Below are 26,056 nucleotides of genomic sequence, written 5' to 3'. Positions count from 1 at the left end.
AAAATTACTCTCATATCCTGAGCTAATTCTAGCTTTAATCATTTACAATGAAAGTGATAGGAGACAGACATATCTTTGAAACTGAACTTAAGTAATGGCCATAGTCCTGCACATGCTAACTTTGAGCAGTTTAACAGCAGCTTTATCTTCTTGACTCCAGTGCTTGCAAATTGTCCTTCACAGGGAACAGATTCTGTTAAATTTGCGTACTCTTCTGGGAAGGTTCATCATTCCAAAAGACATTCCATGACTTTTCCAGGATTTTATTTTAACCTCTTAGCAATCAAGACCCTAAATTTTCATAAATTGTTTCAGAAATGGTTATTTCAGTGAAGTGAGCTTATTCTCTTCTGATTTGGACAATATGACACTTTCCTGCTACTCATCTACATCATGTGCACAACTGTGCCCACTTCTAAATTTTATTACTGCACTATCAATTTTAATTTGAAAATAGCCTGCAAGTGCCTGATGAATGGAAGATAATTAGATACCCAAACAAAACTATTGTGTGGGGGAATGCTTGCAAGTTAAATCACTATTTAGAATCATATTTCATCATTGTATTACCATTTTCTAAAAAAATGCACCAAAGCATAGCAAAATCCAAAACAGAACTAGGACAACGCTGTGGTATAAGCAATAAAATTTCAATGTGCAATGCTAACATCTGTTACAACAAGCATTGCCTCGGAACATTTTTTCAATATAATCTAAATGGGAAATTTTTTCTTTGAGTCTGTGTAAGTCTTGGTTGTAAATAGTTATGATTTTTATATCAGATCCGTTAGGAAACAACTACATGGAGTTTCTCATCCCCGAGGTATTAGAGGTCTAGAAGGTACTGAACATTCCACTCCTTTTTCTCATGTTGCAAATTTCATCCTATCATACGTGCACAGTATAAGGTTTAAACATGAAGGAATGGTGAGGAGTTCTCTAAAATATTCTTAAATTTGATTCGGTTTTGTTCAAGACACCTGAAGTGTGACAAGGACTTATTCAGTTCATGGGATCCCTGGAGCCTCTTAGGGTGACAGTGGAGTGTGAACCTTCAGTGCAAGATGACACAACCATATAATACCACTGCATACCTCTAATTCTCTGCTAGGTGATGTTCTAATCTATTTTCTTTTTTTGTTTTTGGAAGCTAAAATGATTTAAATGTATTAGGAAACAGAAGAAAAGGTGAAAAATATTGGAAAAAATACTACTGTCATAAGAAAAAAAAAAGTTTCCTAGTATGGATGATGCACGACAGGCCAAAAAGACACCCTTCAGAAAATTCCAGCAAGTGACCATCTATATTTTATATGCCTAAATATCTTCCTTTCAGACTCCAAAATTTCTTACTGAAAAAAATGTCTCGGTCTCTTCCATTTTAAATTACTGCAGTGATTATTCCCCCTTAAACCACTTATAAACACCAGCAAAGATACAGTTTCCCATTTATATTAACAGTATCCTGTGATATTAGTAGAAGTCATTTTCAGAGACTGCCTTTCTGTGTAAAACTTAACATATCAACTTGAATTATAGGAGAGCATAATTATAAGACAGAACAGGGGAATTCATTCTTCTTCACAAGCTCAAGGGAACTTGAAGTAAGTTGTTCCTAAGATTTTTGCTGTAGAAATCGGGCAAGAACAGGGGCAATATGAAGGAAGATCTCAGGCACTGTCCTTCTGCTTTGCAGGAGGACAACTTAGAAACCACAAGGAGGACAGAATCTCTATATTTCTGTTTATCAAACTCACTGGAACTATCTTTGGTGAAAAAACATTCTTGAGAACAGGAAAAAAACCCAAGCAAAAAAGCAAAAACTAATTTCTTCATAATGTATGAAGTTGGATTAAATACAGACTTTGTTTTGCTAGCATTTTTACATCAGTAGTTCACAGCTTTCAAGGTATACATCTAAGCTTGGTGAAAATTTGCTTTTGTTTTTCTTTTAAACCAGTGAAAGAAAAATGAAAAACCTCTTTGTTTGATACAGTATATATTTCAACACCATATCAAGGCATCTCAAGCATCCTCCAAACACAGAAAGAATAGACTATGTCAATAACTGTTCAGTAACAATAAAAAAAATAAACACTTTTGCATCAAAAACTTCCTATCTAACAACTTATTTTACTTCCAGTCAGCTTTATAAATATTACTGAATACTGGACAGAAGTTGTCTATTTATTTTGTCCTGACTATAGCAACCCATGTTAGATGATTGCTCCTTCCCCAAAAGCAGCTGAGCACATGGAGATGGGAGAAATTTCTGGGTGGAAAGCCGTGGTAGATGGAGATCTTTTCATTTCCTTTAGAGACAAAAATATGAACCAGTAAAAGGAATCTGAAAGGCTTTGTGAAAAGAATGAAATGACACAAAAACCAAAGAAAAAGATGGACAGAATACAGGATGAAGACACGACAGCTTGAAAAAATAAGAAACATTAGGAAGAGATAGTTTGAAATGATGACCAGCAGAAGTAGGGAGGTGATAGTCCCCCTGTACTCTGCACTGGTGAGGCCACACCTGGAGTATTGTGTCCAGTTTTGGGCACCTCAATACAAGAGAGATATCGAGGTGCTGGAGCGAGTGCAGAGGAGGGCAACGAAGCTGGTGAAGGGCCTGGAGAACAGATCCTATGAGGAGAGATTGAGGGAGCTGGGACTGTTTAGTTTGAGGAGGAGAAGGCTAAAGGGAGACCTCATCACTCTCTACAGCTACCTGAAAGGACATTGTAGAGAGGTTGGTGCTGGTCTCTTCTCACAGGTGATTAGTGACAGAACAAGGGGGAACAGCTTTAAACTGCAACAGGGGAGGTTTAGACTGGACATTAGAAAAAAAAATTTCACAGAAAAAGTGGTCAGACAGTGGAATAGGCTGCCCAGGGAGGTGGTGGAGTCACCATCCCTGGATGTGTTTAAGGGTTGTTTAGATGAGATGCTGGGGGATATGGTGTAGAGAACTTTGTAGAGTAGGGCTGATGGTTGGACTCGATGATCCCAAGGGTCTTTTCCAACTTGAATGATTCTGTGATTCTATGATTCTATGAAAAAGTTCTACAGTTAAACAATGACATTTAAAATGTCTCAGTTTTCCTGCCCTCATTCTTATCTCTCCATGTCTTTTTCCATATTTTCTTTTACTGCCTCCTGTGTCTCACATCTCTTATCTTCTGCCCCTTTTTTCTACTTTCCTGCTCTCAAAGTTGAAGGTACAGGGCTCCTTCTAGGATTAAATCACTGGGTACACTATCTATTCAGAGCTTCCAACTTAAATATTGCTGTTATCTGGTAAATTTGATGCTTCGAAGCTCATTCTTTGAGAAAAACTGATGTTTTTCTTACTGCCCTAAAATCTCTTGACAACTATGATTGGAGAGTGGAAATCTCTGTTCTTTCTTTCCTCAGAAGCAAAGCTTGAGAAGTCAGAGTGTAATCACACCTTGAAGTCTGCATAATGTATACCTACAACCATCAAAAACTGGTGTCTCAAGCTTGTTTTCTGGCTGAAATCTGAAAGGTCACCAGATATCTCATTTCTTTTTCCTGCCTAATCCCTCTCAGCCCCTCAGCAACTCTCTCATTGCATCTGCTTGTCCAGTGAATTCTTACCAGAACTGGCCACTAACTCAGATCCTAGTTTACAGACTCCACAGTGAGAGAGCAAGGCTACAATAAATAAACTTCTAGATTAATAAGACTTCTACACTGCTTTCTCCACAGGAATAGACATCTACTATGTTGAGAAGGCTTGTTTACTAGCTGCTTTTCTTTGGAACAATTTTCTTTTTTCCAGTATTACATTTTCTGGGATGAGAATTGGAATTTATAGATGCTAAATGCTTTCAACTTAGGTAAAATGTACCCTGATGACCTGCTGATTTTTTGAAGTAGATGTTAGTGTACAAAATGCAGCACAACCTTAAGAAATCCTAAGAGTGTTAATCATGTCAGCCAGAAAAAGTGCTGTTTTGTCCACTTACAAGGGTTATTTCTCCTTAGGTTTTGCTACCAAGGTATTTTTAGGTTATTTAATTCAATGAAGATCATGACAGATTCACAAGAGAGAATATTTCATCTTTTATTTTTCATATTGTTAATCTATTTCATTAGCTTACTGCAAACTTCTCATTTCTTCTGTCTTTTTGAAATGCCACCTACACTGATAAAATTACATTAGTTCTCAATATTTCCAGAAAGAAGCAGAAAAATCACATAAAGAGATGACTATTAAGTAGAGAAAAACAAAGAGTCACTTGAGATGATCAGAATTTAACTTGTTTTAAAAACAATCCCAGACAAGATACTCAGTGGGAGGGAATATATATTTTTAAAAATCTAGAAATATCATGAATATGACACCAAATGTGAAGTTATAATGCAGCTTCACTGAATTTTAACATGACAGGGGAGCAAAAAGAAACAACTGAAGCCAGTCTAGAGGAAGGTCCTATCACAAAAAAAAAAAAGGAAGCCAGAATCCCTGTTAGTGTACCAGTGACATCAAGTGTCAACTTTCAGTTTGAAACATACTATGAACCAAAAAATGTGTACAAATAAAATGTGCAATATACAGGAAAGAACTGTAAAATACTGAAATAAGGTAAACTAGAATTACTGATCAGCAAATACAGTATTACCTGAAAACCAGTACATGATTACACATTTTTCTGTTTCACAGTCATATTCTGAAGCCTTTACATCTTCTACAATACTGGTGGGCTCCCAACACTTTTGAGTTATTGATAGTTAAGTATGACTTCATTCTCATGACTCTTCCCACTGAAACATGAAACACAGACCACAGAAATATTGCTCGGTTTGCCTAATTCAAAATACAATCCCAAACAGGTAGTGCTAGACAGCAGCAAAATTGGAGGCATCAATTGCTGCATAATCTTCAATCAGCTAAAAGCTCAACTGGGAATTGGAAACCGGACATGGTCAGGATTTTTCTGAGAACTCTGTGTGCAACAGCTATAATTCTTCAGGGATAATAAACATTAAAGCTAGCCTTGCTTTGAGCAGCAGGTTGGACCAGACAACCTCCTGAGGTCTCTTCCAACTTAAATTATTTTATGATTATATACCATAGCAAACACCTAAAGCTGAAAAACCTGAAAATATTTTGTAACCTCATTTATAAACCTTTGCCACAGAATTATTAACTTCTGAAACAGAATCTTCTCCCAGAGGATGAGAACAGGGCAGCAATCCACAAAATCTAGGACACAGAAGCACAACAGGTATGAACTTGTCCTAGTTAAGTAACAGAACTGATGAAGTTTGTATATTATCCTTATACCAAGATGACTTACACAATTTAAACAGTAATCCAATGGAAGAGATATTTCTGGTTGTACAAACAGACGTGAATAATTCGCAAAGGATGCTAACAGTGAGCTGTGCTATTGGCAACCATAGAATTCAGGTGAATTGAAAAGTCATAATCCTTGGGATCCAAGCAATGCCAAGAAAGGGAGCCTCAAGCCATGCTAGCAGTATAAGATATATCGATATCGCCCATGTGCTTCTCCATTCTCTCTACCTGCCTTTTGTCTCTTTATGTGACCTGGAGAATAAGGAAGATATAACAACTGTTTATAAGAAAGAGTTTTTCCACCATATAAAAGGAAATGGGTGATAATGCAAAGTTTCTGCAAGAAGGGTTCCCAAGGGAAATGGCTGAAATAGAAGTAAGAGATCCTCTGTAATTTTGGCCTCCAGAGATAAATTGGAGCAAGACTGATAATCTAAGCAACTAAGACAACTGCCTCATTACAAAGCAAGGTAAACTTACAAAATAGCTTTATGACTTTCAGGGGCAGCTAACTTGTGGCCAAGTTAGGTGATCTTTAATTATCAGGATACAAGATCATAGTACAAATTGCAAAGAGACAGTGATCCAGCCAAAGAAAAAAAAGTGATCATCCCAAAAAAACAGAAGTTAGATGGAAGCTGAAGAGATGTAATTAGAATTCCTGATGACTAAACTATATGGGTATGAAGTCTCCTGTATGTAACATGAATAAGAAGGCAATATCTATCCCCACATGTGTTTAGGCAGAAGGACAACTGGAGGAAATTAAGATAGATATGCAAATTGTTCTAGATTAAAAAAAAAGAGATCTGTCAAACTGATACAGTCTTCCTGTGAGATAGAAAAATGAGAGAGAGAATTGCTCTGTCTTGCTGTTAAAAGTAAAACCACTGGAGTTACTACACAGACTTCTCTAAAGACCCCATTAATTTATTTCTGCTTATTTTATATGCGAGTAAACAGAGATGACATTCAGTTACATCTAGTCTAGTGTCTTTTAATGCATTTTCAGTAAAGAAAAATGAATCACGTCCTAAACTCAGTGGCATTTTACAACAAAGAGATAAGTTTTAGATGCTATTCAACAATTTTGTCACTTTCAAAAAATCTTAGAAGGATAGTTTTGCTTGATGTTCCTTTAGAGGGAAAATTATGGTTTCAGTGGATGCATAGACTTATACCATCACCTGGAGGTCACTAACAGGCCCTAGTGGTCCCTCCTCTGAGACCTCCATCCACACCTTTAGTCCTGTGTCTTCAGTCTCTCCCATGGACCTGCCCAGCAAATTACTAGACCTGATCCTGACCCACGGATTGACATCCCAGCATGGCCATGGACTTGCCTCATTGCCATGGACTTACTGGCCGGATGGTCTGCACCCTTGGCTGAGCCTGGCCTTGACCTCCGGGCCTCCCCTCCTCCCTTGCAGTGGAGCTGGGCTCTGCCTGGCTGTCGCAAGTTCCCTCCTCTGCTGCTGGTGGCTCCCATCCCTCACTGCTCCTAGACAGCCAATTAGTTATTTCCTCCAGTTTTTCCTGTGCTTTCACTGTCTGCATAGGGAAGAGAGAAACTGCATGGAACTGAAAAAGGAAGGATGGAGCTCTGATAATTTCAGAGATTCAGGACTCAACATGCTCTGCAAAAATCACCTGAATTCAAGGAAGTTTTAACTGGATCTTGCATTACTTGAAGGCTTTAATGAATCACACTAAACTGAGTTTTCAGTCTGACACAGAAGGTTGTTGTTTACCTTTCAAGAGGAATGGAAAGATGAACTCAAGTGCAGCACTCTAGTAAAACCTTGAAAGCTGCAGCTTTAATGTTTCTTAAGACTCTAACAGACATGAAGTCCACTCCTCTGTCCCAAAGGAAGACCAAGAATCCCTATGTTTGTTTGCTTAGTCTTATCTTAATAAACCCTACATGATGAATGTTCAACAACCTACCGAGTCTATTCCATTGTTTTCCATGTTTAATCTTTCTCATAAAACATATTTCTAGATTACTGAACTTTTGCATAGACATCTCTGATTTACTTCCTTCTTGAAGACGATACTAGACCTGATGTTCCAACTTACATCTAATGAGCACTAAGTAGTGTTGATGTTTATTCTGTGTGTCTTAAGTGTCAATATTGCATTATATCGGGGGTGGTGAACTGAGAGCTGTTTGCTTCCTTTCTACTTTTTACAGTAGGTCAAGCAATTTGACCTCTTGACCCTTACCCTGTTTGTGCTTCACTGTAGTGCTTTCCATATCTTTCTCTGGTGATCTGCTGCCTAGATAGCCATTTTGCACTTTTTTAACATACATATTATTTATATTAAAAATGTTCTCTACTTGTCAAGATCATTCTGAAACTTAATCCTGTCCTCTGAAAAGTGCTTGCAGCTTTTCTGAAGTAGGTATCAACTGCAGATTTAATACATTTTCTCTATCCCGCTATCTGGAGAAAACCTTATCCCTTTCTAGAGAAAACCACTTGACAGAATCTCATCCTTCTTGTTTGACAGTGAACCACTGATAACTATTCTTTGAAATTAAAATTTCAAGCCAGAGAAGAATAAAGCATATCGTACTTTTCGATAACTTTTTGCTTCAGCATTTGTTTTTAAAACAAACATTCAGCCATCTGATGTCAACTAACCTTGGTGGCAGGAATATTGGTTAAAGACTGCTCTTACAGTATCTTCCTCAAGACCAAGTTTCCCTACTTTTCTTTAGGAACATGTTTAACATTTTTATAAGTCATAAAACATCACACTTCACATAGAATCATAGAATGGTTTGGCTTGGATGGGACCTTAAAGATCATCTAGTTCCAATGCCCCTGCCATGTGCAGGGACACCTTCCACTAAACCAGGTTGCTCAAAGCCCTGTCCAACATGTCCTTGAACACTTCCAGGGAGGCAACCTGTTCCAGTGCCTCACCACCCTCACAGTAAAGAATTTCTTCCTTAGATCTAATCTAAATCTACCCTCTTTCAGTTTAAAACCGTTACCCCCGTCCTGTCACTACACTCTCTGACAAAGAGTCCCTCCCCATCTTTCCTGTAGGCCGCCTTTAAGTACTGGAAGGCCACTATAAGGTCTCCCCAGAGCCTTCCCATCCCTGGGCTGAACAACCCCAATTCTCTCATCCTGCCCTCATAACACAGGTGCTCCAGCCCCTTGATCATCTTTGTGGTCTTCCTTTGGACCTGCTTGAGCAGGTCTATGTCCTTCTTATGTTAGGGGCCCCAGAGCTGGGCACAACACTCCAGGTGAGGTCCCACGAGAGTGGAGTAGAGGGGGAAAATCACCTCTTTTGACCTGCTGGCCACGCTTCTTTCTATGCAGCCCAGGATGCAATTTGCTTTCTGGGTCACGAGCACACAGTTTTGCATCCACCAATAACCCCAAGTCCTTCTCTGCAGGGCTGCTCTCATTCCACTTATCACCCAGTCTGTACTTGTGCATGGGATTGCCCCAACCCATGTGCAGGACCTTGCACTTGGCCTCGTTGAACTTCATGAGCTTCACATGGGCCCACCTCTCAAGCCTGTCAAGGTCCCTGTGGATGGCATCCCTTCCCTCCAGCATGTTGACTGCACCACACAACTTGGTGTCATTGGCAAACTTGCTGAGGGTGCCCTCAATCCCACTGTCCATGTTACCAACAAAGATGTTAAACAGCACCGGTCCCAATTCCGACCCCTGAGGAACACCACTCGTCGCTGCTCTCCACCTCGTCATCGAGCTGTTGACAGCAACTCTTTAAGTGTGACCATCCAGCCAATTCCTTATCCACTGAGTGGTCCATCCATCAAATCCATGTCTCTCCAATTTAGAGACAAGGATATCATGTGGGACAGTCAAATGCTTTGCACAAGTCCAGGTAGATGATGTCAGCTGTTCTCCCCTTATCCACGAAGACTGTAATCCCATTGTAGAAGGCCACCAAATTTGTCAGGCACAATTTGCTCTTAGTGAAGCCATGTTGGTTGTCACCAATCACCTCCTTATCTTCCATGTCCCCTAGCATAGTTTCCAGGAGGATTCGCTCCATGATCTTGCTGGGCACAGAGGTGACATTGACTGGCCTGTAGTTCCCCGAGTCTTCCTTTTTTATTTTTTTAAAAATTAGGGTTATGTTTCCCCTTTTCCAGTCAGTGAAAACTTCAGCAGTCTGCCAATTCTCAAATATGACGGATAGTAGTTTAGCCACTTCATCTGCCAGTTCCCTCAGGACCTGTGGTAGCATCTCATCGGGTCCCACGGACTTGTGCACATTCAGGTTCCTTAGGTGGACTCGAACCTGATCTCCTACAGTGGGTGGTTCTTCATTCTCCTAGTTCCTGCCCTTCCCTTCTGCAACTTGGGCGGTGTGGCTGGAGCACTTGCCGGTGAAGACTGAGGCAAAAAAAGTCATTGAGCATTTCAGCCTTCTCCATACCCCAGGTAACCAGGTCTCCCATTTCCTTCTGGAGAGGGCCCACATCTTCCCTAGTCCTTCTTTTATCACCGACATACCTGTAGAAGCTTTTCTTGTGGCCCTTGATATCCCTCGCCAGATTTAATTCAGGGCTTTGGCCTTCCTAACCTGATTCCTGGCTGCTCAGACAATTTCTCTGTATTCATCCCAGGCTATCTGTCCTTGCTTCCATCCTCTGTAGGCTTCCTTTCTGTGTTTGAGTTTGTCCAGGAGCTTACCACCTACCCCATCTCATCAAGACCTGTTATCCTGTCATAGAGGGAAATTAGATTGCTTTACATGATTTATTCTTGACAAATCAATTTTGGCCACTGTTTAGCATCTTTTTATCTTCTGCGTGAATCCAAACAGATTATCTGCTTGAGTGTCTTTCCAGGAATTAAATTTATCCTGACTGGTCTATAATTCCTTGGGTCTTTATGTGGTTTTTGGAAAGACAGACATAAAGGTTTCTTTCTTCCCCTACAATTCACTTACTTTTTATCCTTTAATTCTCAAAGCTCATAAGGGAAGACTAAGATTTCTTAAGTACTTCATAGTGAATTAATTGTGCCAGACAATTTGAAAAGATCTGACTCATCTAAGCAGACTCTAACCTGTTCTTATACCTCTTCACTAGTTTTAATTATGCTAGTCTTCAGAACAGTCAGCCTTTTTTCTAATAAATGATGAGAAAGAAAAAAAAAAACAACAAACAACACAAAACTGGCATGCCTTTTCTAGTTTTGCCTCTCTGTCAATTAATGGGTCAACTCTTTTCCTTGTCTTGTTCTGATTAACTACCTATAGGATGTTTTCTTCTACCTACTTTATTGTTAAAACCATGCTTAAGGCACTTGGCCCATACTTTATTGCAATTTCTGTGACCAAAACATTGTTCAGGGTGAAATTCAGAAGATTTGGAGGGTGAATAGTATGTGATCTTATCAGTTCTGGGGGCTTCAGTCATTTCTGTCTCAGTAAGCTCCTCCAATATTTTCAGCCATAGACTTACCAGATTTTATCCCTCAATGTTCAGACTGTCCAGATCGATGCTTATAATAAATCAGAGCACAAATGAAACATGATGGAATTAGATTTATTCTTTCCTTTAAGTGAACCAATGTCAGGATGCAAGCCTCCTTCAAAACTGTACACTTTGGCAAATCAAAGAGTATAAAGGAACCTTTGCTACAAAAAAAAATGTGATTTTTTTGCACTTCAGTGCAATGATCTTGGGTATAAAAATCAGACAAAGGAAAACATGGGTAGTTTTTACTGTAGACAGTCAAATAAACCCCAGAAGGGAATTAAGTTTATTCAGTACAGCAAATGTGACCTAGTAAGACAAAGACAAACAAGGCTGTAACAGTGGGTCTGTTTCTTTTAAGTTAATTGCTATTAACGGAGGAACTAGCTCCTTGGAAGTCTGATATTAGTAGCTCTATTTGTGTACTGGAAATTATGCAAATCTTACCTCAGAGAACCTTTGTACATCCTGAGTTAAAGTTCCTACTCTCTTCCACTGATAATATTTGAGTAACTTCAAAATTGCTGGATTCACTGCATTATCAGATGGCACTGTCCGGAAGAAATAAGGATATTTTTTCTTATCAGCCAGTTCTGGGGTTGTTGCTGCAAATGAAAGCTGAAAAAAAATCAAACAACAAAAAAATGAAAGTCACCATAAGTCATCTAGCAGCCAGAAGAAAACCTTTGTTCATCTCAGTGGAACAAGACACAATCCACACATTGCAGTCATGTAGGGAATTTTCATCATCATACAGTTTGGAAGTCCTTCCAGCACCATTTATTCATTTACTTTTAAAGGGATTTTTGAAATACCTTGGCTTTATAAACCACCTGCTACAAAATTAAACTAGGTAATCTTCAAAGTCAGTGATGTAAAATCCTCTGAGATCATGCATCTTACACGTTGTGCACAGCAAGAAGTTCTAAGGGAGCAAATCTGTATTCCCCATCAACTTCCTTCTACGTTCTCTTCATAAAAGTTGAGAATAGCTCCAAGGGGATATTCTCAAACTCTTATATATCTTTAAATTAGAGGGTGAACCTCTAGCAGTACTTCTTCCTACCTTCAGGTAATAAAACAGATCTATGTAGCAGAAAAAGACAAAATAATTATGGCAACCAAGGCTACAGCTCAGAAGTTTACCTAGCTCCCAGTTTCCTCCACTGAAGCAGTCTCCTGTGATCTGCATTATCAAAGGGGACTCAGTGGCTAATTATACACATCTGAAAACACCAGAATTTGTACATGGTTTGAGAATTCTTATAATGAAACAAAAGAGAAAATCTTTTAACACACACCCCCCCACACACACACACACCCCAAACCCCTAAACAGAAAACTTGACTGAATTCTTCTGCCCAAGTTAAAGGCAGCATATTTTTGTGAATGATTTTCAAGCAGTGTTATGAAGTAAATGCCTGCATATTCACTTTTTGAAAATGCTCATATTCCAAAGACACTTGTGGTCATTTCTTCCTGTAGTTTTTTAGGTTGCTAGGAATCTGTTTCTCAAGCTTTTTTTTTTTTTTTTCCCAGCCATGCATAGCAGTTGAGGGTTTTTTTAAAGTACTGATTTAATTGGTTTGACTGTCAAAAAATAAGCTCCCTAATACAGTTATATTAAGTCTTTCAAACTCAATAAATTCAGAAAACATAGGTGAATTCAAGCCTATATAAGTACATACAACCATAGTATTAAGTTTACACTTTCTTCAATCAAGCATTCAGTATATTTGGGCTAGATATCCTTTTTTGAAATTCAGAATAGACAAGTTTAATCTGAAATAACAGTTCTAACCTTTTCTTCATGTTTGTAAAATCTAGATTTCACCTGGCAGAGACAGGACTCATTCTCTACATGATTTTAGACTCACAAAGAACACATTGCATTGTTATAACTGCCTGAATATAAGGTTTTTTTCCTAACTGAAACCCCTGAAATCCAAACAATTTAAAGTGTGCATAACTAGACAGTTTACACTATACCATTCAAAAAGAGAAGATTCTTTCTCTTCACCAGTCAGCAGCTAGAGAATATTTTTAAGACCTCCTACTGCCGTGTAATTCTAAGGTAAAACATTTTTAATATAGCAACTACTTTTTTATTAGATTTTATGAAAAAAAGTATACTATGAGGTGCTGTGATATTGTCATCTTGATTTTCCAAAACCATATTGGTTGACTCACCTAGAACTTCATAACATTTAGTAATCAGCAATGAGTTTGCGAAGAGCTGATTTCAAGGGAGAAAGAATGAAGGTCTGCCAGGCAGACCTAGCCAGCCTTTCTGTCTAGCCTTGTAACACTGAACATCATCCATCCACTTGTCAATGAAAGTGGAAATAAGGACCTGTATCTCTGACTGAAAAAGAGAGAAAATTTGACTTTAGAAATCCAGCATGAAGAGGAATGCTTTTCAGCAGCCTGGCTTCTTGCAGCCTGGTGACTGTAAAGGACTTGCTTTTCAAGTTATTATGGTTTGGGATCGAATGTAATTTGATTGATCCTTCAGAAAAAGACGTAAAGAGCAATGCTGAAGTAATAGTAGTGACAAGCAACGTCAGCAAGGTTTGCCTAGCTCAGGTTCACAGATTGAACAGTAAATTTTTCTGATCGGAACTAAAAAAAGCCTTAGTAATGAGGAGTATCTCTATAGCTGTGAGCTGGCTTTAGGATGAAGATCTATGATATAAGCAAGGCAATTCAGATCCATTCTTTGACATTTTAGTGACTTAAAGTGCCTAAATTAGTATCTAATTGCCCAAATTTCCTTGGGAAACAATGAAGCAAAACCTTACCTCTCTTCATTGACTAAAGAAAGATGAAGAAGACACATAACTTAGATTTCTCAGCCATGTAAAGTGAGATGAGATGAATCCAGGTTTATGTATAATACTAATGACACCTGAATTACAAAATAACATTCCTTTTCATTTTCTTTTTGAAGAAAGGTTTTATTAAAATATAAAATGAGAAAATTTCATGCTCAAACAATTCTTGGAATGTAGGATGTTCAGAGGCTTTTCTTTCAAGCATCACATATACCATAGTTGATACCATAGTTGGTCTCATTCTGCATCACTCTGCCATTTTAATAAGACACTCATGAGAGATGGACAAATAACCTGAAATAGTTATGTTCTTTTTTTTTTTTTTTCTTCTTTCTTTCTCACAAAAGTTAAGTCATTGAAAATATTTAACTTTTCACAAAATAGCCCGTATGAGATTTTGGGGACAGGCTATGAACTTAACCCAGCAATCACCAGCACTCAGTATACTGCTTGAGACGGACAAGGAGGGAAAAGGAAGAAGAAAAAACTCATAAGGTTTTAAAAAGTGGTAATGAAAAGATTGTGTTAATAAAATAAATTGACACAATGTAGGCTTACTGGACAAGTATGTGATATAACACGGCTATATGGAAATATAAGTAAAATATTCATCACAAAAACTTTATGTGATAAACCAAATAAAATCACAACACAGTCCACCCATGTATGCATTGAGATGGTACAGTCCTTGTTAACTGAACATAAATTCTCTGTATTTTAGGGCTAGAGTTCTTTATTCATGGCTGATTTGAAACTTGAACCTATTGAAAGGCAAAGTTTTCACAGTTTCCTCATTTCATTCTACAGGACTGAAAGCCATAGAGATATGATTCTTCTTTTTGTTACAGAACTTCTTTTTATAACTTTTAGTTATTTAGTCAAAAATCTGTATGAACAGCAATCTTACTGCTCATATAACTCCTTGCAAACCAAAAAAGTACTATTTTTCACAGTACTGTATTTTCAGAGCATACATATTCATCCATTGCTAAAAAAACCAAATGTTACAGGTGTTACATAGCTGCCTCTCTGCATACAGGAAGAGTGAGAGATAAAAAAGGTATAAGCAGGATTATAATTCAGCAATAAATGCCTGTGGGGTGTATAATGTCATTCTTTCACAGAGAATTATTTCACATAACTGCTAAAGGTGATGGCCAAAAGCCAGACTTCAAGAAGGGATGAAAGACAGGAAAAGGTTTTTTTCAAATGGCTATAAAATGGAGGACAGAGTAGACATATACCAGGTGATAGATCATAATTGTGTGTGTGGCGTTTGTATGTGTGCATATGCAAACAGGATCTGTGTGTATGTGTATGCAGATCTAGAGAAAAAAAATCATTCATATATAAATAATATATATCAGTTTGAACACTGTCAGAAAAAAATGAAGCTACTTCTCAGGTTATCCCTGAGAAATCTTTCTTTGGAATATCTGCTTACAATTTGATACTATTTGTGAGCAACTGCTTCTGAACTTAAAATGACTGTATGTAGGGAAACATACATAAATTATGACTCAGAGGGAGAGTTCAGAGATGAAAGTTTAAAACTTTTAAATGCAAAATAAGATAACATTTACTGTTCAAGTAAGAATATTAACTATAGTACAAAATAAGAAACAAATAAAGTATTGAAATAAAAAGTATTTATTTCTTCATAAAAGCCATAATTTAATAAAAGTTATGCTGCCTTAATACCACAATGAAGTCCGCTCAAATTCCAAAATGAAAGAATTTAACAGCTAAAATGCACTGTTTCTGACTTTTTATATTATTCCTATTGCTTGTATGCTCACTATTTAGATAAATTATAGTTAGCAGAGTTTTATCAGAATGTATTTTGTCTGCACATGTTAAAGAAAAACAATAATGTTAATACATAGAATCAGTATGAAAGGAATCAGTGCAAAAGAACTTTCAAGCCCATCACCTGAAGTTCATTTACATATGCAATGTTTAGGTTACTGTGGTATTCCCCCTGTAATATACCACACAGACCATGTGGGAGCAAAAGCACAGCTAACTAGAGAGGTCCACGTAGGATGGCTGCAAGCCAGTATTTCAGATGAAGTCCCAATCCCACTGAAGTCAGTGCCAAAACTTTCACCAACTTCCTTAGAGCCCAGATTTCAAGCCTGGAATCTGAGCACCTGGAAATCAGATCTAATCAGTGAGATTTAGCTAAACCGGTATAACTGTAGCTTTGTAGGTCATCCTGATATTTTGCAGTGTGCCTAGACTCAGATCCGTAGTCATGCATATTCTTCTGTTTGAAAGATAAATACAGGGCTGGCTCAAGAGTGAGTTGAGCAGTTCTGATTCATTGCTAGCAATGGAGAAGCAGAGCAGAAACACAGCTAATGGCTTTATCTTACTCTGTGAATAGAAAGGAAGCAACACGTAACTGTTCTGGAATGGGTCCAAAGCAAAGTAATTCAGGAAATGGTGTGAAACAGTAAAACAACAAAACATTAAAGATGATGGAGAAAGGACCCAATAGCACTATGTGTGTAAAAGAGTGTCTTATGGTAAAGAGTTTTTTGCCCATAAAGTGTAGAGCATTTTTGTACTTTAAAAAAAAAAAAAAGCAAAAAAAAAAAAAGCTTGGAAATTATCTAAAATTGAAAAAGTCAGTGAGACAGATTTTACTTTCAGATTAAAAAATTCCCAAGCAAACATTATTCTACAGAAATCAAAGAAATTTCTTTGTCTTCACACTGAATGTTTGATAATGGAGCAGACAGGAGAGGAGACAATGTTATACAACTGTTATGAGAAATGCTTCAGCCTAATATGAGAGATGGCCAGGTTAAGGCATTTGAACTGGTGGACTTCACTGAAAAACTGAAAACTATACAGAGGATTTTATTAAGGAGGTTTTGGGGTCAGGTATACATTTTGATAAATTAAATTTTCTCCAGAAAGATGATTTTTTGTTTTTAAACAGGAAAACATTAATTGTGTTGAAAATCCATACAGTTTCATGGAAGGGTAGAATTCTGCAGAAAGGGAGTAAAATCTACCTCTATAACCCTACATTAAGCTGAAATGAGGTGTGTTAGATTAAACTAAAACTATCAATCTAAAGCGTGTAAACAGTCACCCTCATCTAAGGCAACAGGTTTGTTTAGAAGTCACATTTATTTAAGAGGATTGTATTAGCTAAAGTAAATCAATAACAGAAACCCTTAGCAAAGTTACTGTAGGTCCATAAAACCAGTAGGACAGGAAACCACACTCCCCTCAGAAAGTGGAGAGTGGCTTGTGGAGCAGAGTGGCTAGAGGATCGGAAGCATCCCCCACCACAACCTCCCTAGAAGCTCGAAGGAGGCCCCTGACATCTGGCAGGAGGTGCCAGAGCATCCAGATTTGTCAATCCCAAATTGAGAATGAGGTGTCACTCTTGCCACTTGCCTCTCCAAAGGAGAAAGCTGTGAAACAAAGCTGCACACTGTGTGCAAAGAATATTATACACTGGAGGAAAAGAAGAAAAAAAAAAAAGCGCCTTAGGTAACAGGGTAATCTCCCTTTAATAAAATGTCATCTGCTAAAACAACTGATTCATGTTTTCAAATGGGGAAAATTAGCTTACTGAGCACCACAGAGATTAGCTTAATTTTCCTAGGCTTCTGTACTGTGGCTTGTACAAGCATTTTGTTAACAATCCCTAGAAATTTAAATCTGTCCCTGTTGCTGCAAAACTAGTCTCGATGGAGATTTTTTTATATATGGCATATATCCCGTACCTTTTCTAGCAAGCTCAATTATGCTGATAAATCAACACTGCTAAACAGGACATAAACTGCTGATTCAATAGATTGTTGATATAATTTATTAACATAATAACTAAAGATTGCATGTCATGTATGCTTAGATAAAAAGCAATATTTCTGAAAAAAAGGAAAATGCAAATAATTTTTTTCCAAAAGGAAGGCAGAATGTCAGAAAGCTCCATAGAAAACATGCTTACAATGGCACACGATTGCACATATAGAATCTTGTCATAGGAAAATAACAAGGATGAAACTCAGGAAGATGGTAATTTGCATCAATGTGTACTTGTGACACCACACACCATTCCTTTGTGTGCTTTGCCAGGAGTTCTAATGCTTTGACAAGGCTATGCCAACAATAATAATACTTGAGTGTGGGCATGTGATGACTTGATGGTCCCAGGAGCTTGAAGGACGAGAATGGAAACTAATGAATATTGAAGAGTTAAAAGATTTGCCTGCTGCAATCCTTGAGACAGCATTAGATGATGTCACATAACAAGTGAAAAAATATACTCTTAACCCAGAGACATAGATTGAAGCGTAACAATTAAATTGTATTTTTAATTGAATGGTAATTGATGCTTTGTAATAAATATTAAAAGGCACAAATAATGATTTAGGTTAAATGTTAACTCACTATTTAAAGATTCACAGTAACCTTCCTATACAAGCCACCTTGCCCAGATGTGCAGTCAAACTACCACTGAACTCGATCTTACCACTAGTCAAGTTATGAACAAACTTTAATACAATAACAGTACTTGAAATAAGAAAATAGTGATATATAATCAAGAAGAATATTAAAGAGAACCTTAAGAAATACAAGATAGCATGTAAAGTAAAAAAAATATATATATTAGACTGCTCCTTCCCACCCCAATGCATAAAATGTATCATCTAATCAACTTTGATGGATGATTTAGAGAAAAGGTATGTGGAAATAACATTGCAAAGATGTTTGCAAACACCTCTATGTTTGGAAAATATTTCAACATAAGAAGCTAAGTGCAGCAATTTCACTGATGGAGGCATTGCATAGGTCTTCAAAGCAGGTGAAAGCAACACACAGTAATAAAGACCAAGAAACAAAAATAATGTTTCTTGACAATTTGCCTGCACAGCTGCTGGTGATAAGAGTGTCTCTATATAGACAGTAAAGGAGCTGTTTCTGAACCAGACCTAGGAATCAAAGTGGCAATCTTCCTTACTAGCTATACTCTAATCCTGATCCCCAAATAGCACAGCTGATGCACTAACGTAAGTGGAAAGAAGAAAGAAGGGGGACTAAAGAAAAAAATATTAACAAGAAATTATGTTTTTCCAGCAGTGATAAATCAGCTACATTTTTACCTGTCATAAACACTCTTAAATATTTACTTTAATGAAAGCTCTGGAGACTCCATCATACTTACATTCAGAAGATTTTATGGGATTGGACAAACTTCAATGCTATAACAAATAAAACTAACGATCATTAAAAAATGTTCTGTTAACTCTGTAAGGGCTTTCATTATGACAGTTGCAAGAGCAAAATAAAAGTCTGGGAGAACATCTATGATGGCTCACTAGCTGGTACATGGGCAGGATGCCTCATCCAAATGGGAACATAAAAATACACATTGTATTAAACACACTGGACAAGAATGGATCTCATGGATGAACATCCTTTTCATCATCCATAACACATTACCCATCTGATTAGAGCTACTGTTCCTTTTAAAATCAGATGTTTTGCCAAATACTCCTGCCCAATATCATCTGCTGTTACCTTCATTAATTCTGTGTCTGAAATTGCTTCCACTGACTGCCTTTTGGCACCTGGGAGTTTCCAGAAAAAGCACTTCCAGCTGGTCTCAAGGTTGGAAGGCACCCGCCTCCATGCTGATGGCATTCCAGTGAATTAATCCAATCACAATAAGACTGATATTCAGCTGCATGCTGCTCTGGAGGCATTTCAGGAAGCAATTCTGGCTACTGATTGAATCAATATTTTGAGGATAGAAACTAGTTTGGATAAAATAAAATCCATATGAGAAGTACTTCAGCTGAAAGATGTGTGCCTATACGGTAACGGGAAAGGAGGATTCAGTCCTGTTTGCTTCCCACTTGGGCAGCCTGACCTACTCCCAACACGACTCAGTAGGAAGTGCAGATGTCTGAATGCAAGAAGTCAGACCAGATGGTAAAGTTTGGTCTTTTGGTGTCAGAACTTTCTACTCCCATAAAGTCTGTGGGCTATGTTGAAGAAAAGTAATTGCACTGATCCTCAGCTGAGGGGGTTTTTTGTCTTCAAGTAATGGAGAGGATAAACACTAGTTGAAAATTGTATCAGATCTGCTGAAACAAATGAAGAAAATGATCTAGACATTATCATTACCGCTTCACCTGCCTCTTGGGCTGAAAGATTAAAACTTCCACCCATCTGTTCACACCAGCCAGAGCCTACATTTAACAACTTTGTAGAAAAAAAGTAAATTAAGGGAATGCCTAGAACAACATTTCAGGTGAACAGAAAATAGCATAGTGTTCAGAGCAGAAATAGTTACAGATCAAATCTGAGTCCAAGTTATGGGATTCACCGTAAATTCTAATAAATCGTGCCTAAAAAACTTAATGCATTCACGTTACTTCTGAGACATGCCATGGAGTTATGGAGAGTGTCCTTCAATTCAATGGTTAACAGTGCAACCAGTAAAGTTAATAGAGACTTTACGATTTATAGTTTCAGCAGGCAGCCAGCTGAACATGAGGCAGCATCACCTCAAACAGATTACCCCATCCAAAAGTCAAAATTCAGCATCAGGCTTAACTTGATTCTTTCACTGTTAATGGAAAATAAACAACTGCTATCCCCTGTTCATTGTATATTTCTTCGAACCATTCATTTGAAAAGGTCTATCACAGTTTGAAGCAGATCTCAAAAAAATAAAAAAAAAAAAAAAAAGGAATAAATCTGGCAAACATTAATTGCTTTTCTACTCTCCAGAAAGTATTTTCAGATCGACATTAGGCACAAATCATTTACACCTAACACAGGTGCTTTGCCTACTGCTAGAGGTTGACCAGAGCATTGAAATTGATTTGCAGATCTACAGAAGTTCCTTCAAAATTTGTCTTCATTTCCAAACAGAATGAAAGACAAAATCTTTTGAGCATTTTCATAAATGGAGCTGCAATGAGAAAGAGGGTTGTATATCTTTGTCTGTCACACTCAGTTGCTTAGCATTTGGCTACTGGTCTGGATTATACAAGAATTCAGCTTCAAATCCCTGCTATGCTTCAGTCACAGCATTATTGTTTATCCCAAATCAAGAAGAGTCTAATACACTCATAGTTTCACTACCCAGTTGCTTGTCTCTTGTCTATAACAGATTATCCTCAAAATTTAGTGAAAACCAACAACTCTGTACAATATTTCTCCTTTGATAGAACAGGCTATATTGCCATAACCCATTTAAAAAAAAGTATTATTTCCAGACCTATTCACAACAGCGTGTTCCTGGCTGGCTGCCCAAACTATTATCATTCTATTAGTATTGTTTGTTTGTCAGACTTCATCCAGATAACACATGTTAAAACTACAGCTGTTCTGTCTACATTTGGATTTTAAATAAGATATCTGTTTTATTATTTGTCTCCCTCTAAATGATAAAAAGGAAGGAAAAACTTCCCCAGTACGAAGATACCTTAATTGTGCAATATGGAGGTGTCTTGTTCCTGTGAGTGAATGAACCCTACACTCTATCAGAAATGGGGAGAAGGACCATTGGCAAGATTCAAAATGAGAATTCCCCAGTTCTTCTGTGAAATGGACACCCTAATACAGTCCCAATTTCATCATTTCCACCTTTTATTTCTTTTACTGAAGAAATAAAGCACACCATGTTAACTCATGATTTACTAAAATCCTTACAAAAATACTTTTTGCACAGCCCTAAGTCATGATTTAGTGGTTTGTTTATTTCTTCATTCTCTGGTTCAAACCTAAGCAAGAAATCCCAGATTTTTCAAGCCAAAACAGGTGACATCCTCACTATGCAATGTAGTGATACATGGAGAAGCACAGCTCAGAGATGCCTTATCAGCTCCTGGGAGCAATACCCCAGCACTAATTCTGCACTCTGACTGGGCTAATATGTCTCTTCTTTCAGCTCTGTAACTTTTCTGATATCTCAGTGCTGCATGCTGCAGTCACACCCCACCAGAAGTGTTTAGAGAGTAGTCCAACATCAGTCACTTGAAACTGTACCTTCTCTAAAAATGGATAAAGAGAGGTTATGCTACAGAAATCAAGGACTTGCTGGAGGCAAGATGATGAAATAAAAACTGATAAAAAAATCAGGGAACTTTCTTTGCCAACATACATTGCCAGCAAAACAAGTACTGCTTGCCCATCAGCAAGGGCAACTTGGGTTACATTGTCACTAAAAACCTTCAGTGGAAATGCCAATCACAATTATGATTGTAATATATTTGGCATTAAAATGTCAAACATGTCATTGATCTTCCTCTAAGAAATAACCAAGATCTCACATACTTTATTTTTTTCTTTATCTGCAGTCAATACAGATTTTAACAAGATGCTCTAGATAGAGCAAAACCTTTCAGTAACGTATGCAACTAGGAAATGTTCATGCAGATATATATATAGACAACCTAAATCACAAAACTATTTGTCAACTTAAAGCTGTATTCTGTGCTTTCAAATCTATAAGTGGTTGAAAATAATCTTACAAGGCATTATAATTTGTAAAATAAAAAATGACAAACAGTCTTGGTCCAAGTATAGTTACAGAACAAAAAATCCCCTCTCAAATGTCACTGAGGAAGTGGAAGAAAGCCGGTGCCTCCGGGACATCAGCTAATTGTTGCCTGAGTAACCCTCAATGTGTTTTTCTCAATACCTATGCCTTGCAGGTCACTTCAGCAGTTACGATTAATTTAATAAGTGTTTCTTTATGTCTGCATTTGATTTTAAGTACAGTACTTGCCCCTGGTCTTAGAATGCATGCTGGGTAGAAAGCATTAACGTTATCTACACCATTTAAGATTACGCATACTTCAATTAGATCTCTCAACCATTTTTAACTTAGTTGCTGCCATCATCCTAGTTCCTGCAGGCTGAAAGCTGAATATTTTCTCTAGACCTTGTTATCTTTTTTGTCACTTACTCTATAGAACTGTTCACTACAATCCCATCTATTCCTGAAAATAGTCCTTATCAATCTGCTCTTACAATATTTTCCATAACTTACATCCATTCAGGTGAGAGAAAAGCTGAACTAAATCACATCCATATGTAGTACTAAACCCAGTGTAGCCTTAATTTTTCACATGCAAGTAATATCTTTGTGCTTGATCTTTGTCATGGAGCCAGGAAAGTGCTTTAGAATATAGTTTAATTTTAAATATTTCAAGAGTTATATTGATTTGAGAGAAGGAACTCATATATGAAAACTCAGTACATGCATTAGAGTTTGATAGTGCTTATTAGTTTTGGAAGGCTGGTTTAAATATCATCTTCCATAATTCAATCTCATGTAATTCATTATTTATTACTCACTTCTTATGTGCAGTAATTAAGTTGTAATTTTTAAAGTCACTTGCCTCTTCTCAACCCTCTCATTTGCAAATCAGTATTTTTTTTGAGTTGCCATTAATTCTTATACAACATTTCTGACCAAATTGTTGTCATATTTGTGCTTTTTGCCTTTTTTTTTTTTTTTAACCATATATCTTACGGCTTTGTCTGCTTGGTTTTAACAGTTTACTGACTTGGGCTTCTGTTATTTTGGGTCCTGCTGAGTTCTTTTGGTTTTTTCCAAATACCACTCTTGGACATATTCCTGCCAAATGTGAACATGTCTACTATTTTTACTGCCACTACATGGGACAAACTCTAGATGGGACGAACAGCAGGGCAAATGGAAAGCATCTTTGATAAAGGTGACCAGTGTGATTCCAGATCAGAAAATATAAACTGTTAATACTCAGCTGAAGATTTCAGAAATTAAATTGGTGATCTGGATGGCTTTTCCTGAGGAATTATACTTTACTCTGTGCTAACATACTTTCACTGTGAATTCTGAAGTATGTCCCATGGTTAAAATGATGTCAGCTTTATCAAGAATACACATCAAGAGATGGACTAACAACATGTATCAATGTACTGTGTATCTGGGTGAAAGACAAAATAAGATTAATTATATTCACTGTCTTTTTTACAAGCAGGTTATACAGAATTTCTCTGAAGTTGAACAGTTAAGTTTGCTAAATGAACAGCATTTTTTCCCCCTTTTAGACTTACCTACTGGAGAGAACTATCTATGTCTTTGAGAATTGAGACTCCTGGTATATTTGATCACTTATCCAGTAATAAAACAGAAGGTAAACCACAAGTGACAGACCACCTCTCTGACTAAGCAGTAGTAAAATGAAGGTACTTTTCCTAATGTGTGTATGGTATCTTTACAGCAAGTTCACAGAATGTCCTAGAAATTAATAAGATATTCTTATTTTTTCTTTTCTTAATTTGGTTATCAGATTCATCCAGTTTACTAGCCCTAGGTTGCTGAAATTGCTAATAGTTTATTTATTCTCCAGCTTCCCAGACTCCTGATTTTCCCCTTGCAGAGAGATTCAGATTATTCTGAGCAGAAAAGCACCTCCCAGAGTACAGATAAGGAGTGACCAGAAGGCGGCCAGCTTGAATACAACCTCTTGACCCATTCCAAAACAAGGCTCTGAAGATAAAAAGCAGGGAGGAAACCCTGGCAGGAAATAAGCAACAGCACGAGAACTGGATAAGAGACCATGAGATACATGGACAAATGACAAAAGAGAACAGAATAGCTGCTGTTCAGAGCACAGAAAAAGAAAGACACATTGTAAGAAAAGAAACGGACGAACAGACCAAAACAAAACATGGACAGACACCATGGACAGATGCAGTGAACAGGAGGAATCTTGGCATTATTTATAATCTGCTGAAAGCCTGGCTTTGTGAGTACTTGGGCTGATATATGCAAACACGGGCATCTAACCAGCTGCACAATTACATGTCCACATGTTCAATGAAGGAACTTCAGAGGTCTACAGCCACTGAAAAACCTGGGTCACTTGGACCTCAGAAAACAGTAAGTAGAGGATAACCTATGCTTTCTAAGACTTTTCTTAAGTCTAGGTGAGGGGTTTACCTCCCAGTATATTTGCAGCAGTGTAAAGCTTCAAGTTTGATGTGATTTATATTGGTACATCATAACTTGTATTGACTTGCCTGGGATAAACCTTAAGGTGAGATGAATCACTCCCTAGAAGCATCTGCTTCTCACTACTGTAGGCACTAATGGGAGACTACAGTGACTGTATCAGATGTAGCCACCTACACTGCACTTGGTCAAATGAATCCTATAAAAATTATCAGATCTATATAGATACTTAACCATGTGAAGAAGCAGTGAGGCCCCTAGAAGACACTTCACCCTCCTAACCCCTGAAGATTTTTAAGTATTTGATCTCCATAAGAATTTAAACTAAATGGTTAGTAAAACTGATGGTGCCTTAATTCTTCAAAAATCATATTAAAAGGCAAATATAGATGTCACAAAATGTTCAAGTGGATCCATATCTTTACTGTCTGGAAAATTTCTTACCATAGTGCTAAGGTTTAAGGTAACTGAATTTCTCTCTATCTTAAAAATACTTGGAGATTCAGGTCAGGTGTGTCAAAACAGTCTTAAACTTGTCCTTATGTGAGAGAAGAATTATAACTCCCCAAAACAGGGCCTGAGAGAAGCAGGCCTGCAAGATAAAACAGCCTGTGAGAGACAAGGAATGGGAGGGAGCAGAGGCCCTCCGAGCCGAGGAAAGTCTCAAACACTTGCAAGTAGCGAAACTATAGGCACGGGGTGGATAGTGTGGAGTTTGGAGCTGATAAGGCTGCCAGGATAGCACAGGATGCAGCTGGAAGAGGGAGCACTGTGAAAGCAGGATGGTTCTGCTCTGGTGCATCTTGTAAAGTTTCAAGGGCCATCTGTCCAGTGAATGACCTTTGCCTCATTATCTGTGAAATGCATATTAAAGTTAACACCCCTGAATATGTTAATAAAGATTAACAATAATTACATCATCCCATGAAGCACCCTACCCCTCCCCATACATGGGATACATAAGTATGTGGGTCGACCTAGGGGACAGACCCAAGAAAGTGTGTATAAATTGGGGGGTGAGGGTGGGTGGGGTGGGGGAGCAAAAAGAGAAAGAAAAAGAAGACATGAAGAAATGAAGGTGACAGATGCATCCCTGACAAACTCGGATGGGACCAACACAGGAACCTGCACTGGTGATCTTTTCTCTGTTTTCTCTGTCTCCCTCCTTTTCTTTTTTCCCTTTTCCCTCACTACCATTAAGTAATGCAAGGCATACTATATCGCTTGCCATAACTTGTTACGTACTTAGCCAATTATCGGGTATCCAATTAGTACATTGTGGGAAGTTAATAAATGTCTGTACTTTGAGACCTGTCTCACCGTTGTCCACTCCTTTGGTGATTTACAAATGTAAGTCACTTGTCTCGCTTGTCTGAGCAGGATCAGACACCTTTCACCATAGTGTAATACTTCCACTTCTACATAAA

At 37.7% G+C, this 26,056-nt stretch overlaps 1 protein-coding gene across 3 annotated transcripts in view; it reads right to left on the bottom strand.

Moving 5' to 3' along the window:
• GABBR2 (gamma-aminobutyric acid type B receptor subunit 2) overlaps positions 1-26,056 on the bottom strand; it is a 487,733-nt gene that overhangs the window by 290,813 nt on the left and 170,864 nt on the right. For all 3 annotated transcript variants that reach the window (XM_074876123.1, XM_074876133.1, XM_074876142.1), the window contains one exon: positions 11,256-11,426. In XM_074876123.1, coding sequence (XP_074732224.1) covers positions 11,256-11,426 — 171 coding nt within the window. The remainder of the gene's footprint in view (positions 1-11,255; positions 11,427-26,056) is intronic.

Source organism: Strix uralensis, chromosome 1, assembly GCF_047716275.1.
Source record: "Strix uralensis isolate ZFMK-TIS-50842 chromosome 1, bStrUra1, whole genome shotgun sequence".
Classification (NCBI taxonomy): domain Eukaryota; kingdom Metazoa; phylum Chordata; class Aves; order Strigiformes; family Strigidae; genus Strix; species Strix uralensis.
This window is presented reverse-complemented; position numbering and strand designations above follow the sequence as displayed.